The sequence below is a fragment of the Aedes albopictus genome, chromosome 2 (genome assembly GCF_035046485.1).
Source record: "Aedes albopictus strain Foshan chromosome 2, AalbF5, whole genome shotgun sequence".
NCBI classification, from domain to species: domain Eukaryota; kingdom Metazoa; phylum Arthropoda; class Insecta; order Diptera; family Culicidae; genus Aedes; species Aedes albopictus.
The window spans coordinates 411,294,862-411,313,605 of record NC_085137.1 but is presented as its reverse complement, the minus strand read 5'-3'; the positions used below and the strand labels follow the sequence as shown (position 1 = coordinate 411,313,605).

Sequence of the window (18,744 nt, the reverse complement as noted above, 5' to 3'; positions counted from 1 at the left end):
AAAGAGAATCAAAATGTACTTTCAAACAACTAACACGACTGTAACTCGTTGAAAACAGCTGCAGGTGTAATTAAAGGTCAATGGAAATCATAAACATACATGAAAGATCCTTCTGCCCCATATGCCCCAACAACTTGTGGTTATTCATATTTTTTCCTAATTATGAATGGATTTTAAATGTTACTGATTTGAAGTGATTTGTTTGGCGTGAACAAAAAGCGCCAGATCTATTATCACCAGAATCATCTTCGGGAGTTGTCCGATTTGCCCCATTTTGCCCTATTTTCATAAAAAAAATAGATTTCAAATGTAGTTATGAAAAACAAATACTGCTATAGAACGTTGAAATTAACATTAGGTGAAATTGGAAACTAACAGTTATCATGCGTATATATGAAAGATATTTTCCCTATTTTACCCTACATTTCCATAAAACTGCTGGATAATAACATATTTTGTATGGTTTTGTTGGGTGCAAAACATGAAGTCCTGGATCATTTTTGATATATACAAATGCGGGTCAACGATTAATACTAGGATCATTCTCGGAATGGTATGAATAGCTGTCCATCTCACCCCAGTTTGCCCTGATTTTTTTATCATGTATTGAATAAATTAATTTGCCCTGATTTTTTGTCATGGCATGAATACATTTATTTCCCTTATTAGCATTGGTACTGTTATCAAAAAGACATATACAGGTCGGACTCGATTATCCGGAGTCGAGTTCTGGCGCTTTCCAAAATAGTATCTCGTAAACAAAGTTTTGTGAGAAGCTGAAATTTTGACTGATCACTAATCAAAGTTGGCTTGACAAAATGTCAAAATTTCAGCTTTATAAATAATTCCGTTCCCTAGATATATGTTTGAGAAGCATCCGTATCCGACTCCGGATAATCGAGTCCGACCTGTATATGACTTTTTCTATTATTTCAGTTTTTGATGGGGAATTAAGGGCAAAATAAGCATTTTATAAAATATGTCAAATATGCGTTAAACTGATTAAATAGGGCGTCTTAATGCACCAAATTTTATATATACTTAAGATGCCTAATTTAATTAGTTGTGTGCATATTTGCTACCAATTTAGATTAAGATTAATGCTTATTATACCCTGAATTCCCCATCAAAGTCATATTCTTAACTGTCCTTTTGATTACATTGGTTTCAGTACCAAAAGTCCATCAAATCGGACATAAGCAAATGTGGGAAATCAATTCATTCATGAGGCAACAACATATCAGGGCAAATTAGGGTAAAATGGACAACTATTCGTCCCCTCCCGTGAATGATTCTAAAGCTAATCGATAAACCGTATTTGTATATCCCTTTCGTGACGGACCTCAAAAAAGTGAAATTTCCATACAAATTGCTCAAATTTGGCTCTCCAGAACTCTCAGACTTTTTAACATATCAACATTTTTTCTTTGGCATTCGCTAGAACTACTCCTTGTCTTTCGATTCCTAGCTTTGTCCACCTAGATAAATCAAAAATTAAAAATTTGCGACAGATTAAACTTTTTCATGTTTTACAAGTTTTGCTCACTTTTTGTTTAACTTGTTGTGGTCAATTTCACACACAACATAAACAAAAGTTTATTTGCACACATGCAAGTACAAGTAATGGCTCAATTATCAAAACAATTTACATCAGGTAAACCAAAGACTAAACAGTTGAAAAAATTACACAAAACTGTTATTGCTCAACAGCACAATTGTGCTGGTTCGTCACGAAAGGGATAAAAATGATCCAGGACTTCATTGCAACCAGTGACATTACAAAACAATACAAAAAATGATATCATCCAGCAGTTTTAGGGGAATGTAGGGTAAAATAGGAAAAATATATTTAATATATGCGCATGATAACTGTTAGCTTCCAATTGCAATCAGAACTAATGTCAACTTTCCATAGCAGTATCTATTTCTTATAAATACATTTTAAATCTCATTTTTCTATGATAATAGGGCAAAATGGGGCAAATTGGACAACTACTGAAGATGATTCTGGTGGTAACAGATCTAGTGCTTTTTGTTTAAGCGAAAAAAAAAACAAATTCAAATCAGGAACATTAAAAATCCATTCATATTTATGTAAAATTCACAATTTCCAGCAGTTGTTGGGGCATATGGGGCAAAATAAGCATTTAAAAGGATCTTTCATGTATGTTTATAATTTCTATTGACATCTAATTACACATACAGCTATTTTCAACGATCTACAGTCGTGCTAGTTGTTACATTTTTATTCTCTTTTTGTAAAAAAGGGCAAAATGGACCACTTCCCGTGCCGTGCGGTGAATGAATTTAGCACCAATCGATTTCTCGTATTTTTTTTACGTCAGAAATGGTCAACTTCACGTACCGAAACCAGCGGCGATAAAAGATCCGTTTTTTGGGTCGATTTTTCCCACTGTGGGGTGCTTCGGAAGGACAAAGTTGACGTACTTCTCATAGATCGTTACGCTGAGGCTTCGGAACAGCAACCGAACTTTAGCCGCATCGTCCAAGTTTGCTCCGTCCTTGACGAAGAGGTATTCGTATTTCCTGTACCAGCGTTTGAAAACCAGGCCGTTTTCGGGATCGTAGATGAATTCCTTGATGTTGGATGCCAGAGATTCTAGTATGAATTCCGGGTTGCCCGTTGACCGAATGAATTAGTGGTTAATCCTCGTCGCCAACTGATGTACTTCAGATTGATTACTAGATGTTTATTGTTCAACTTGAAGATACAGAATGACTACTCAGCGCAGGACCTTACTTTTATATGGTAGTGTTGCTAGGTAGGTGTGAGCAAAGGTGTGTGTTACGGGCAAAAACTACAGTAGGGTAGACATTTTTTTCAACTTCTTGTTTTTTTTCTATTTTTAAGATTCACTCCATTCAATGGCTACATTTCAGTTTAATTAAAAAAAAAGCTTTTTTTCGTAACTCGTTAAAATCCAATAATTCACATGTACCTACATTGATAGTTTATTAAAAATCGTCCATTTGTATGACGTTAAGAATATAGTTCAACCATACTGCTCGTCATCTAATATTCAGATATCTTGAAATACAAATAACATTGTGCTCTTGCTGCTCTCCGGGGGAGCAATAGCGTTTGCTGCTATTACTAACTTACCACACGTTGATGACCGCAATATGTGGTAGCGGTCGTGAATCACTCATCAGCTGCTTGAGCTTCCTCACAGTTTCCACTATACGGCAAGCTCTGCCGCACTGATCCAAGGTCAACTTTCGTAAGTTCGGATTCAACAGAAGGTCCAACATGTTCGGCAGATCAATCTGAGAAGAATGATTATAAACATGTATAACAATTTTTGCAAAGAAATAAACAGCCAAATGTACCTCATAAAAGCCATTGAGGTGGACATCCGACGCCCACAGCAATGACACCCAACCAGACCCAGTAAGCTGGATGGTATCTTCATCATCGTAGGATTCCAAGAAGAGGTATTCCAGTTTGCGGAGGTTTCCAATGTAACGCAAGCTCACATCAGTAATCGGGTCGTCCACAAATGGTATTAGGGTGAGTTTCAGTCGGCGTATGTTGTTCATTGTCGTGCAGATTGCCTGGAACAATAAGAAATAGTGCTGAAGTACAGTAAAGAGCATTGACGTAGCTAGAGGGTAGAGGTATGCAGGGCTTTTTGTGGCATTTACGGGATGCTAACTAAAAGCAAATAAAACATTTTCAAGGTAACCTAAAAATATTCTAATATTGAACGGCTTAAGTGAAAAAGAAATGTGTATCAAAATGTATTCGTAGATCGTGAAATAATGTTACTTTTTATTTAAGCTTACTATATCGTAACCTCACCTAATTCGACGACTGCTCTATCATGAATAGTTCCACCTTCATCCGTGGTAGCGCTGCTGACAGTGACTCCCGATTTTCAGCAGTGCTGCAAGTCTTCTTGATAAAGTAGTCTTCGCCTAATAGGCTCCTAAAGGCCTATCTCAATTTCTGCATAATTCGATCAAGCATTGATTAAAACGACATGTTTACTCATTTTTTAAGTTTTCCTATTAGGTAAAGTCCATAAAACATATTTTCAAAATTTTTAATAACTTTTGCAACACTCCTTGTTTAGCACTCAATTTTGGGTAAATTTTGTTTACCGTGTATGTCAAACAGGAATATTTGCTGTCAAAAGTGAGCCAATGTGATGTCTTTTGCAACCCGCCGTTTCACTTTCGTTACGTCAAGGTTGACCTGGAATGTCAAACAAGACCTGATCATCATTATTTTATTTTCGAGTTTATTAACTATTCTGTCATTTTTTAAGTTTGGAAAAATTACCATTGAGATCAGAAAAGCATGCTCCTTCGTGTTATGCAGCAAAACCGGGAAAATATTTTTCATTTTAGGACCCTATTCCAATCACTTTTCATTGCTTCATAAATCCGTTCACCCCATTTCTTTTGCATGGTTTGAACGGAATTAGGAACCGGAAAAAAGTGATTTGAATTAGGTGATGTTACGGTAGATCAGGCTTAGAAATCAAAATCTCTTGAACTAATCTTATCAATAATTAACAGAAATAACGCTACTCGGTATTAGCCAGGGACGTGGAATTGCCGATCTCTCAACTTCATTGGGAGCACCCGCATACTCGCCGATCTACTGAAGGACCGCGGGTTCGGCATCGTAGCGCTGCTATCCTGTTGGACAGGATCCATGGTGCGAACGTTTAGAGGTAATCATACCATCTATCAGAGCTGCGGCAACACACGGAGCTGGGAACAGTTTTCATCGTGATGGGTGATATGCAGAGGCGCGTGATCGGTTGGTGGCCGATCGACGGAAGAATGTGCAGGTTGAGGATCAAGGGCCGATTCTTCAACATCAGCATAATAAACGTGCACAGCCCTCACTCCGGAAGCACTGATGATGACAAAGACGCACTTTACGCGCAGCTCGAACGCGAGTACGATCGCTGCCCAAGCCACGACGTCAAGATCATCATAGGAGATTTGAACGCTCAGGTAGGCCAGGAGGAGGAATTCAGACCGACGATTCGTAAGTTCAGCGCCCACCAGCAGACGAAGGAAAACGGTCTACGACTCATTGATTTCGCCGCCTCCAAAAATAAGTCCATACGTAGCACCTTTTTCTAACACAGCCTCCCTTATCGTTAGACCTGGAGATCACCACAGCAGACGGAATCTCAAATCGACAACGTTCTGATTGATGAACGACTCTTCTCCGACATCATCAACGTCAGGACCTATCGTGGCGCTAACATCGACTCCGAGCACTATCTGGTGATGGTCAAACTGCGCCCAACATCCTTCATCAACAATGTACGGTACAGACGACCGCCACGATACAACCTAGAGCGACTAAAACAACCGAATGTCGCCTCAGCATACGCCCAAAATCTCCAGGCCACATTGCCAGAAGAGGGCGAGCTCGATGAGGCCCCTCTAGAGGACTGCTGGAGTACAGTGAAAGCAGTCATCAACGACGCAGCCGAGAGCACCATCGGGTACGTGGAACGGAATCGACGGAATGAATGGTTCGACGAAGAGTACAGTACGGTTTTGGAGGAGAAGAACGCTGCGCGGGCGGTAATGCTGCAGCAAGGGACCCTACAGAATGTGGAACGTTACAAACAGAAGCGGAAACAGCAGACCCGCCTCTTTCGGGAGAAAAAGCACCACCTAGAAGAAGCAGAGTGCGAAGAAATGGAACTGCTGTGCCGTTCCCAAGAAACACGGAAGTTCTATCAGAAGCTCAACGCATCCCGCAACGGCTTCGTGCCACGAGCCGACATGTGCAGGGATAAAGACGGAGGCCTTTTGACGGACGGACGTGAGGTGATCGAAAGGTGGAAGCAGCACTTCGATCAGCACCTGAACGGCGTGGAGAACGTAGGCACGGGAGCCCACGGCAACGGAAGAAACGACGACGCCAGTGCAGCGGAGGACGGAAATGAATCAACTCCCACGCCGAGGGAAGATAAGGATGCCATTCACCAGCTCAAAACCAACAAAGCAGCTGGTAAGGATGGTATCGCAGCTGAACTCATCAAGATGGACTCAGAAAAGTTGGTCACCTGTATGGGATGTGGCCGTAGGTCGGACCGAATGCAATAAAACAACTTGATTGCTAGACGGTCAAATAATAACTAAAATTTTATTCAAAAATTCAAATCTACAAACTAAAGTCATGGCATGCTGAGGTTTTCAGTCGCACCTTCAACACTCCTCCTCGACGGAAGAACACCAGCTGCCACGCGGAACCTCGTCAGCTTCTGGTTGGTCAATGGCTTCGTTAGCATGTCGGCAACCATGCTGTCGGTTGGACAGTATTGCACCGAGATCTTGCCCTCCTGGTACATCTGGCGAACGAAATGGTACTTCGTGTCGATGTGCTTCGATCGGTTGTTTACCTTACCGGATTCCAGCTGCTTCATGCACGATTGGTTGTCCTCATGAATACGAATTGGCTTCGCTACATTCACGTCGAAATCGCTCAGCAACCGGTCGATCCACTGCACCTCTTGGCAGCACTCGGCGAGCGCTACAAATTCCGCTTCGGTGCTGCTCAACGCAACACATGTTTGCTTTCGGGATGCCCAGTGGATTGGTCCACCACCGAACGTCACCAAGAATCCGGAATTCGACTTCCGGGTTTTCGTATCACCGGCCCAGTCGGCGTCGACGTAGACCTCCATGCTCGCTTGTCCTGGCCCCAGTACAAGCTCGTGATCCTGGGTGAGCTTGAGGTACCGGAGGATTCGTTTCGCCTCCATCCAATCCGCCTGTGACGGGTTGCTCACTGATCGGCCAAGGATCGATACGCTGACCGCGATGTCCGGTCGGGTGTTCACTGCCACATACAACAAACCACCAATCAAGCTTGAGTACTGGTGATTGTTTGGCAACTTCTCACTCTCCTCCTTTTGTTGCAGGTGGCCAGGGTCCAAAGGAATCTTTGACGACTTCGCTTCGGTCAACCCAAAACGCTCCAACAACGTCTGGATGTAGATCCGTTGATTGAGGGAAAACTGCTTATCGCTGCGTCGGACTTGGATGCTGTTATGATCAACCAATAAAAGGCTTGGGAACAATGTAATTAACGTCTATTTCTAACAAGAGCTGGTACAAGAATCAATGAAATAATTTTCACTTCTTTGAAGTTTGGTCTACCAAGGCATACTTGATTGCAAAATTCTACACCTTGGTAGCATCTCCCCTTTTAGGTTAATAACGGATGTACTGCTCGAACCTCCTTGGTGGCCGCACCGTTCGCAATGGGCGTTGACCTGACTCTACCTGTTGCTGCCTTGGTGTTGAACATAAAGATGGCCTTTCTTGAAAATCCGCTAGAAGTGTTTCATCAGGCTCTTCATCGGCATCGCTGTTGCTATCCTCTGCGGATACCTCTGCATGCTGTATTGGACCAGGAAGTTCTTGTTGCTGTACAGTTTCGGTTGCTTGTTGAACAGGGACGGCACATGCAGGATTTTCACCAATTAACATACGGTAATGTTGTTCTGGAACTGCTTGTCGCTGGAGACCAAAATCTTGCATGAGAATACTCAACGGCATTGGTTCCTTTGAAACTACAGGTTCATCGTTGGAACGATTCTTTAACTGGTCAATATGAGATCGGAGTACTTTTCGCCGGCCGATTTGATGATCCAAGAGGATATTGTAATTCACGTTTCCGATCCTTTCGAGGACAACACCTGGCATCCACTTCCAGAGATCCTTGCTTGAATACACTTTGGCGTACACAAACGATCCAGCTTCGAATTCACGGTTGAGCTTCGGTTTCAGACCGACAGACTGGGAAGTAGGTCGTAGGAGATCCAGAGTAGTCCTCATAGAACGTCCGAGCATTCTTTCATCGGGTGATTCTCCGTCTAGAACGGCGGATGGTGTTGATCTGTAGATGTGCAGGAACGTTTGAAGAGCTGTTGAAGTCGACATTTCTCCTAAGATTGTCCAGAGGATGGCGAAGTTGGTGCATCTCTCGTACAAATTTGCCATAAAAGTTCACGGCGCCAAGGAATGACCGCAATGTGCTGACGTTGGTTGGAGCTGGCATGTGGACTATCGCTTCAATCTTCGTTGGATCGGGTCGGATTCCATTTTCATTGACAATGAGTCCCAGATACTTGATCTCCTCCTGGTTGAACTTGCATTTCTCCAGACGCAAACGGAAACCGTATTCACGAAGTCGCTTGAAGAGTGCAGTGAGGATTCTATAGTGGTTTTCTTCGTCTTCGCTGTGAACGATGAAGTCATCCAGAAAAACGTCAACTCCTTCCAAATCTGCTATCATCTTCGCCATGAGCTGCTGGAAAGCGCCAGGTGCTGATTTTACTCCAGGTGCCAACCGGTTGAATCTGTACAATCCACGATGGGTGTTGATTGTCAGGAGCTTCTTAGAAACATCATCAACCTCCACTTGTAGGTAGGCGTCGGAAAGATCAATAATACTGAAAACACGCTTGCCTGCGAGTTTGGTGAAAATGTCTTCTGGAGTTGGTAGAGGGTAGTGGTTTGCTTCTAGTGCCTCATTGAGTCCGGTGGAATAATCGGCGCATATACGGACCTTTCCGCCAGGCTTCTTGACGACAACGATCGGGGCTGCCCAATCCGAAAAATCGATGGGTGTTATGATGTTCAAGCTTTGGAGTCTGTCCAGTTCCTCTTCGACTTTTTGAGTGGCATGGAATGGTACTGGTCGCTTTGGCCGGAAAATTGGCTGCACATCTGGTCTCAGGGTTAGACTGATCTTCGTTTTCGTGCAGTGACCCAATCCGTCCTGGAATACTTCCGGAAACCGTGTAACGAAGTGCTGATCGTCGCGGGGAAACTTCGTCAAATTCACCCTTTTGCAATGGGCAGCGAGCGGTTTTGACCACAGATCAAATGCGTCCATCCAATCTAGACCGATCACGTTGAGACCTTCGACTGAAGTGATGTAACAATGCTGCTTCAGAGAAACATCGCTGATGCTGACAGTCGTTGCGAATTCTCCAAGAAGTTCTAGAGGTTCTCCAGACGCTGTAGTCGCTTCCATTCGAGTGGATTTGATAGCAGGCTTGCCAATTTTCTCCCAGGTTTCTTGTGAGATCAACGTGATATCCGAGCCACAGTCAAGCTGCAACTCTGCTTCGATTCCGTTGAAGATGACCGTCACGTAACGCCTTCGGCTCCGAATGTGCTTCACAGATTGGATTGTCTTCATTTGGAGTTTCTTATCCTTTTTGCTGAACTTCTTGTCGACAGTGGACGTTGATGCTGAAGCTTTTGATGAACAGTTGCAGTATCCTTCCTTATGGCCCATTCTTCCACACTGCTTGCATATATGTTTTGAGAACTGGCAATCTTTCACGCCGTATCATGCTTCAAGTTTGACAGACGTTGGCATTCGGTCACTAATCCTTCGATGTTGGTATCGGCTGTATCAGACTCGAGCTTTGATAGAAGTCGGGTCCTCACGTCCGTGTCCTTCGCAGATTTCAGTCCGCAGATGAAAACAAGGCTCTTGAATTGGTTGACTGACAGTTTCTGTAGTTCGAATTCTTCGCACTGCCGGTTGACGATACCAGCATAGGTGACGAAATCATCCGCTTCATTCTTGGATAGCTGGAGGCAATCGTAGCGCTTGCTGAAAATAGACTTCTGTTGTCCGAAAATTGTCTTCAACTTCTCCACAACTTGATCGAACGTATAATCGCGTGGGTGGCTCGGCAGGAGATAATTCAAAAATTTCTCGTGAACGGAAACGCTGAGGCTACGGAGTAATAGCCGCACCTTCGCCGGGTCGTCCAGGTTTCTGCCGTCCTGTCTGAAGAGATCTTCGTATTTTGAGAACCAGCGGTCGAATGTTAATCCGTTTTCTGGATCGAAGTGGAATTCTTTGATGGATGATGAGAGAGATTCTATGATGTGTTCAGGAGCGCTTCGTTGTGCCGGTTGTGTCCCTCCGGTGACTTGTTCCAGTAGGGCCATCAGACGGTTGTTCTGGATTGCCATCTGACGCATAACTTCCGACATCGAGACTGCTGACACGTCTTCTTCTCCTCCTCCCGAGAATCCAGCTTGATCGCCGTCCGGATTTCCGTTGTTCCGTGACATGTTCTCGCTTGAAAATTCTCCAGAACTTGAAATCTCGTCGCCAAATTTTGTTATGATCAACCAATAAAAGGCTTGGGAACAATGTAATTAACGTCTATTTCTAACAAGAGCTGGTACAAGAATCAATGAAATAATTTTCACTTCTTTGAAGTTTGGTCTACCAAGGCATACTTGATTGCAAAATTCTACACCTTGGTAGCAGATGCCCAGGAAATGGCGAATATCCCCCAACGATTTTACCGTAAAGCTGCGGTTTAGAGCTGTCATCAGTTCGGCGTACTCTTCTTCGGTGTGGCAAGCGATGACCATATCGTCCACATACACGACCAGATACGTACACTGGTTGCCTCGTCGTCGAACGTACAAGCACGGATCGTTGGCTGACTGCGTGAAGCCTAGCTGCTTTAGGACGCCATCAAATTTCCGATTCCACACGTGTCCCGCTTGCTTGAGACCGTACAGACTCTTCTGCAGCAAACATACGGAGCTCTTGTCACCCACCTCGTAGCCGGGCGGTTGCCGCATGTAGACCGTCTCATCCAGGTCGCCGTTGAGGTAGGCCGTTTTGACGTCTGCATGTTTCACCAGCATGTTCTTCGCACTGGCAACTGTGAGCAACGCCCTGAACGTTACCTGTCGCACTACCGGGGCGAACACCTCGTCGAAGTCCGTCCCGAATTTCTGGGAGAATCCTTGCGCAACCAGCCTGGCCTTGTACTGCGCAACGTTGCCATTCTCGTCGACCTTGCGCTTGAAAATCCACTTGCTGCCTACGGGTTTGCGATCAGCGGGCAGATTCGCCAGCTTCCAGGTACCGTGCATCTTCAGCGATTTGATTTCATCATCCATTGCAGCACGCCATTGCGCCGCCTCTGGACCGTTGACTGCTTCAGTGAAACTTCTCGGTTCCGCCACAAGCTTGCGCGCCATGCCGGTGGTCTCCCGGAATCGAACTGGTTTCTGTCCCATCGTGCTTCTAGTAGAACGCCGGAGTGGCATCTCTTCTTCTTCTTCATTCCCGTTGCCATGGCAATCATCGTCGTCGAGCACATCTTCACACGGTGAGTCGTAAGATGAGGAATCGGACTCGTACTCCTCCTGAACTGAGGCATCATCATCATCGGATTCGTCTTCCACAGCTGGTCGTGAAAGCACTGACTCGTACTCCACCATCGTCGCTGACGGTGACCGGTGCGTCGAACCCTCGTTTTCGACTTCGTCCTCCATTTCCACGAAACGTACATCACGACTGATGACTACCTTCTTCGTCGCTTTGTCGATGAAGCGGAACGCCTTGTGGCAGTCCGAGTAGCCGACGAACGTCAACTTTTGCGCCTTCGGTGCCAACTTGCTTCGCTTCTCTTGAGGAATGTGAACGAACGCAGTGCACCCAAAAATGTGCAATCGTCCGTAATCCGGTTTCTTCCCAAACCAGAGCTCGAAGGGTGTCCTCTTGACGGACCTCGATGGTAGCATATTCTGCAGATGCACGGCCGTGTTGACCGCTTCCGCCCAGAACTCGTAGCCCATCTTCGCGTCGATCAGCATACATCGAGCCATCTCGACGATCGAACGGTTTTTCCTCTCCGCGACACCGTTTTGCTCCGGTGCGTAGCCAGCCGTGTACTGGGGAGCGATCCCATTGACACGATAGAATCGTCCCAAACGCTTCGATTTGTATTCGCCTCCCTGGTCGGAACGAATAACAGTCGGACATCTTCCAAATCGATTTTTAATCATACTCACGTAATCCTCTATTACATCCGCAGCCTCCGACTTCTTCTTGAGGAAATACACGACGGTGTACCGGCTGTGGTCGTCAATCATCGTGAGGAAATACCGCGAACCACCAGGCGACACGGTGTTCATCGGCCCACAGATGTCCGTGTGGATAATGTCCAGCAACTTCGCAGATTGTCGGTCCTCCTTCCTCGGAAATGGCAGACGAGAAATCTTACCTTCGACGCAGCACTCGCACGTTTGGAACACGCTACATTTTTGGATGTTCACGCCGGTAGCCAAACCGTCATGCGCCGCTCGATGTATTGCATCAGGATCACGGTGGCCTAATTTGCGGTGCCAGTGGTGGATGCAATTTTTACTGTGGAGGGACGCAACCATACCGCACTCCTTAGCCGTCTTCAACTGGTAGAGCCCACTGATTTTCTTCGCTACTGCAGCGACAACACCGTGGCGTTGGATGACACACCCCCGGCGACCAGAAAATATTACCTCGGCTCCTTTTGCTACCAGCCTTCCGACCGATATCAGGTTCGACTCCAAATCCGGGACGTAGAACACTTCGGAAAGAATAATTTCTTGTGGCTTACCTTCTTCATCCTGGCAGAATAGGCGCCCCGAACCGACACCTCTCACCAACGTCTCGTTTCCATCGGCCAGCGTGATGGAAATTCCCGTGCTTGGTTTCAACTCGTCGAAAAATGCACGGTCACAGCACATGTGCGATGTTGCTCCAGAGTCGACAATCCACACGTTCGATGCTCTCTCGGTCGCAGCAACCATGAATGCGAATGGCGTTGCCATGCCAACCGTCGCCTTCGGTTTCGATTTTTTCTTCGACACGTGGCTCTGGCTAGCACCGCCATTTGTGGGTTCTCGTCCAGCTCTTGACGCTGGGCATTCGCGCTTGAAATGTCCGGGCTTGTGGCAATTGTGGCAGACAATGGGCTTTTTGTCCCCACCAGCACGCAGAATCGACTCACCTCGGTGGCTTTTTTCGGCTCGCTTCTGCGCTTCATCCAGCAGCTTTCGCTTCACCAGCTCCATGGTGAGCTCGTCGTCGGAACGGCTTTCCAACGCTGTCGTCAGGATGTCGAACGAATCCGGCATGCTCTTCAGCACCATCGCCACCTTCAAACTGGGCTCCAGCTCCTGTCCGGCGTTTGCGAGGCTAGCGAACAGCTCCTCCATGCGGAACAGATGGCCCTCCATGTCCCCGTCGTCGGCGTACTCAGCTTTGCATAGCTTTTTCAGGTACGACACGCGGGTGCACATCGTCGTCTTCTGGTGGTGTTTCCGCAACTCTTCCCAGGTCTCCTTGGCGGTCTTGCAGTTCCGGATTAGCGGGTGTTGGCTGTCGTCGACCAGCAAAACGATGGTGGCCCGTGCTTTGGCGTCTCCGTCCTTCCACGCGTCCGTCAGAGGTTCTGGGGCGGCCTCCGTCACGTGTTTCCAAAGGTTTTCGCGCACCAGCAGCATCTCCACCTTGAATTGCCAGCATTCGTAGCCGCCGCTCTTCAGCTTCTCCAGGCCGAACTTGCTTCCGTCCATATCGGGATCGTGAAAAAATCTTGAGGAAACTATAAAACTTGAAAATTTTTGGAATTTTCTTCCAAATGGCCCATAACCTATGGGATGTGGCCGTAGGTCGGACCGAATGCAATAAAACAACTTGATTGCTAGACGGTCAAATAATAACTAAAATTTTATTCAAAAATTCAAATCTACAAACTAAAGTCATGGCATGCTGAGGTTTTCAGTCGCACCTTCAACAACCTGTCTGAACAGGTTTGCTGATCGTCAGAGCGATCACTATTTTAAACGCTGCCTACGAAGTGCTGTCCAATATCATGTGCCGTCGCCTGTCGCCTAAAACGAATGAGTTCGTGGGAAGTTATCAAGCTGGCTTCATCGACGGCCGGTCGACAACGGACCAGATCTACACCGTACGGCAAATCCTCCAGAAATGCCGTGAATGCCAGGTCCCAACGCAATAAGACCTGTTCATCGATTTCAAAGCGACATACGACAGTATCGACCGCGCAGAGCTATGGAGAATCATGGACGAAAACGGCTTTCCTGGGAAGCTGACTAGACTGATTAAAGCAACGATGGACGGTGTGCAAAACTGCTTAAGGGTTTCGGGTGAACTTCCAGTTCATTCGAATCTCGCCGGGGACTGCGACAAGGTGATGGACTCTTATGCCTACTCTACAACATCGCTCTGGAAGTTATGGTGTGATGCGACGAGCCGGGCTTAACAGCCGGGGAACGATTTTCACAAAATCCGGTCAATTTGTGTGATTTGCGGGGATACCTTCCAGGTGGTGGAGGAATTCGTCTACCTCGAATCCTTACTGACGGCTGACAACAACGTGAGTCGTGAAATTCGAAGGCGGCTGTTCGAGTCCGTATGAAGTTGATCATCAATATTAACTTCTTTTCTCGATCAGCCTAGATAGCTGTGTAGTGTCGGTAGCGATTGTCTCAATTGGCTAAGAATAACACTACGGACCGCCTGTTCCGGTGGTAAAAATCCACCAACAGGTGACCCCTAATTCATGGTGTGATGCGGCTTTATGCTTACGTGCCTAGGAATGAATGGCTAGGGGGGGTCTAATAAAAACCTAACCGCTAACGGAGCCTGTGGAGTACCAGGGCACCCTCCGCAGTATTTTGCCCTTACTGCGCTAACCGGAGCAATAATGCGGTGGACCTTGTGTTTCTCCGAGACAATCAGCTGCCCTTCTTCAATCTCATACTTGAGGCTGAATAAGGGCGGAATTATGAAGATGTTGTTAATTAGTTTAAATTTTCACCTATAGGGTTTCGCATTATGCGATTTACACAGTGCATTCTGTGTATCCTCGTCTTTGGCGTTTTCCAATCGATACCGATTTGGTTTTATTGTTGCTGTTCTTTGTTGTGCTGTTGTTGCGAAGAGTTTAATCTTACCTAGTTTGGGTAGTGGCTACGGTTAGGATAGCTCATGCCAATCTTCAGCATAAAAGAACAGCAACGATCAATCTTTGCAGACTTATGCAAAATGGTACAGCCCAAGTGGCCTTGGTACAAGAACCTTACTTTCGTAAGGGAAATTTCTATCTAGGAAACCTTGTGAACCCGGTGTTTGCCACTTTCAGTAAACATGAAATGGCAAACTCGCGTGTCATGCCTCGAGCCTGTGTGCTTGTCAACAACGCAATAGTTGCTACACTCATCTCTGAACTAATCACCAGAGATGTATGTGCTATCACAATTGATGTATCTGTTGGAAATCTCAACAGGAAATACGTATATTGTTCGGTTTATTTACCGCATGATGAACCATCCCCTACGGATGCTTTCAAACAAGTCATCGCATACTGTACTTCAAAAGGCCTTCCGCTAATTGTTGGCAGTGATGCTAATGCTCACCATATCATCTGGGGCAGCTCAGACATTAACTTGAGAGGCTCCAGTTTGATGGAGTACTTAAGTAGTACAGATCTTGCATTACTTAATATAGGCAACCGCCCAACCTTCATGGTATCTGCTAGAGAGGAAGTGTTAGATATAACGCTTTGCTCTAGCAGAATTAGTTACGAGCTGACCAGCTGGCATGTGTCAGATGAAGAATCCTTATCTGACCATCGCTATATCTTTTTTGAACATTTAAATGTTACTTCGCAAACTTTGCGTTTCAGGAAGCCTCGGTCAACAAACTGGGATCATTTTACTGATTTGGTTGCGGCCAAATTTCATGGATACTCACCATCCATTGACACTCCAAGTGATTTAGATGATGCCGTTGATACTACAACGACCTTCATCATGGAAGCTTTTGAAGAAGCATGCTCTCTACGGTCTGTGAGGCCATGCACAAATTACGTCACGCTTTTAGGAGGGAGGGGGGTTTTGCAGAACGTGACGATCCATACAAAAAATATTGAGGTCCCATACAAAAAGTGTGACATAGGGGGGAGGGGGGGTTGAAAATGGTCGATTTTTGCGTGACATAATTTGTGTATCATCCCTGTGAAGATCACAAGAGGAACCCCTTGGTGGAACTCTGATCTGGCGAAACTCAGGAAACAATGTAGAAAGAGTTGGAACAAACGACGTTCGGCTGGTTCGGAGGCTTTCAGGTCGACTCGCAAGACCTACAGGAAAGCTCTCCGGTCTGCTGAACGATCGGGCTGGAAAAAACCTTTGTACAAATGTTTCCAGCTTGAGTGAAGTCAGTCGGTTAAACAAAATCCTTGCGAAATCTAAGGATTTCCGGGTGAACGTACTTCGTTTGCCAAATGGCGATCTGACTTCCTCTGATGAGGAAGTTCTGGAATGCTTATTCAGCACACACTTCCCTGGATGTGTGGATATTACATCTTCGGATGTATTGAAATAAAACACGGTGTGTTCTGTTGTACAGTCAACCAACTAATGAAAAACGTTTTATTCTCTACACTTTTACAGAGATGTTTGGAGAGATATTTTGGCGCGAGATATATTTACTTATCTTTTCATTCTTGACAGTTGTCACCCTGCGTGGTTGTCGCTCTGCGATGACGTGTTGCTACACTAATGTCGAATTCGTTTTTGATTCAGTTCCAACCTGGGTTGGAACTGGATGAGATCACAGTTTCAACCCCAACCCGACTTCGGTTTCGCTTGTACTAAAGTTTGTTTGAGTTTGTTTGACGTTTGTTTGTTTACACATTTTCCGCCAATCCAGTTCCAACCCAGGTTCAAAAACGAATTCGACATAAGCGTTCGGGCACGCCTTCACTCCTCCTCAACGAGTCATTCGCAGACCGATCTTCTCTCGTAACTCCTCCAGTTTGATTCTCGCCAACGGTTTTGTTAACGCATCCGCCAGCATGTCACTTGACGGACAATAGACGACGTTGATCCTCTTCTGTTCAGCCATGTCACGCACGAAGTGGTATCGCGTGTCAACATGCTTCGATCGCTTGGTTCCTCCGTCTTGCTTCAGTAGCTTAATGCAGCTCTGGTTGTCTTCGTTGATCTTCACGGGCTGCTTGACGTCTTCGCCGAAATCCTTCATGAGCTCCGACAATGAAATGTACTCCGCTTCTGTGCTAGATAGCGCAACACATGTCTGTTTCCTGGCAGTCCAAGATATGGTTCCATCTCCAAGTCGAAACATGTAACCAGAGTTGGACTTCCGGTCATGAGCATTTCCTGCCCAATCCGCATCCGCAAAACCTTCAAGTTCGCCTTCGCCACCGATACACAGTTTCAAATCACAAGTACCAATCAGGTAGCGAAGCACTCGCTTTGCCTCTACCCAATCAGCAGCGGTAGGTTGGCTCACCTTCCTACCTAGTATGGACGTGCTAATGGCAATGTCCGGCCGAGAGTGCACAGCAAGATAAAGCAAACCTCCAATAAGACTTTGGAAATTTTCATTGGTAGGTAGTCTCTCGCTCTCCTCCTTTTGCTGTACGTAGCCTGTGTCCATCGGTATCTTTGACGTTTTAGCTTCTGTCATACCAAATCGATCCACGAGCTTCCGAATGTATGCTTTCTGACTCAGATAGTAGTGCTTACCTTGCTTCTCTACCTGTATCCCGACGAAATGCTGCACATCTCCTAGTTGGGTTAGATCGAAGTGGCCTTGTAGACGTTTGAAAATCTCTTCGTACTCCTGCTGATTCGAACACGCGACCAACATGTCATCGACATACAACAAAATAAATGCCGATGTTTGACCTCGATGACGAACGTACAAACAGGGGTCTGCACTGGACGGTTTGAATCCCATTTGACGTAGAACACCGTCTATCTTCCGGTTCCACATTCTAGCCGACTGTCGTAGACCATAGATACTCTTCTTCATCAACAACACTGAGCTGCTCTTCGTCGGCGTCACTCCGGGAGGCATCCGCATAAAAATCTCCTCATCCAAGTCGGCGTTGAGATATGCGGTTTTGACATCCAGATGCTTTACCAACATACCTCTTCTTGCTGCGATGGTGAGTAGTGTACGAAAGGTCACCTGTTTTGCAACTGGTGCAAAAATCTCGTCGAAATCCACGCCGTACACTTGGTTAAAACCCTGTGCGACGAGGCGGGCTTTGTACTGAATTACATTTCCGTCCTCATCGTATTTCCGTTTAAAAACCCAACGGCATCCGACGACCTTCCTCCCCGGTGGCAATTCGGCTTCTTCCCAGGTTTGGTTTTCACGTTGCGATTTCAGTTCGTTACAAATTGCTTGCTTCCACTTGTCACTTTCAGGTCCATTAACTGCTTCCTTGTAGGACCGCGGTTCATCCGGTAGTTCTCGCACCGGACCGTTCACCTGATAGCGCTGAGGCGGGATTCCAAAATTGCTACGCCGTGATCGACGCACTTCATCCGGCACCGCCTGTTCCTCACCGTGGAAAATGGAACTTGCCGAAAACCCGAGAAAGTCTTCTTCATCTGCATCTTCATATTCACTCACAACACTTTCATTTTCGCAATCTTTTTCAGGTACTTCTGGTTTCACTGCCAGCGGGAACTCCACAACCGATTCCTTTGATGTTGGTCCGGTTGGACGGAAAATCTCCAACTCCTCCTGCTTCAGGAACCGCACATCCCTGCTGACGATCACCTTGTCCGTTTCCAAATCGATCATGCGAAAGCCTTTATGCTGCGACGAATATCCGACGAATGTCATCCGGACAGATTTCGGTTCCAATTTCGTGCGCTTCTCCGATGGCACATACACACACGCTTGCGAACCGAAGACGTGAAGATTCTGGAAATCCGGCTTCTCCTTGAACAGGATCTCATACGGAGTCTTCTTTCTCACCCGTGTCGGAAGCATATTTTGCAAATAATTGGCGGTGTTGACGGCCTCCGCCCAGTATCGATAGCCCATGTTGGCGTCCAGGAGCATACACCTGC

At 46.0% G+C, this 18,744-nt stretch overlaps 1 protein-coding gene across 1 annotated transcript in view; it reads right to left on the bottom strand.

Moving 5' to 3' along the window:
• LOC115254212 (uncharacterized) overlaps positions 1-18,744 on the bottom strand; it is a 165,056-nt gene that overhangs the window by 136,142 nt on the left and 10,170 nt on the right. The window contains exons 3-4 of the mRNA XM_029876658.2: positions 3,352-3,576; positions 3,125-3,288 (exon numbers count right to left, since the gene is read on the bottom strand). Of these exons, the coding sequence (XP_029732518.2) occupies positions 3,125-3,288; positions 3,352-3,576 (389 nt within the window). The remainder of the gene's footprint in view (positions 1-3,124; positions 3,289-3,351; positions 3,577-18,744) is intronic.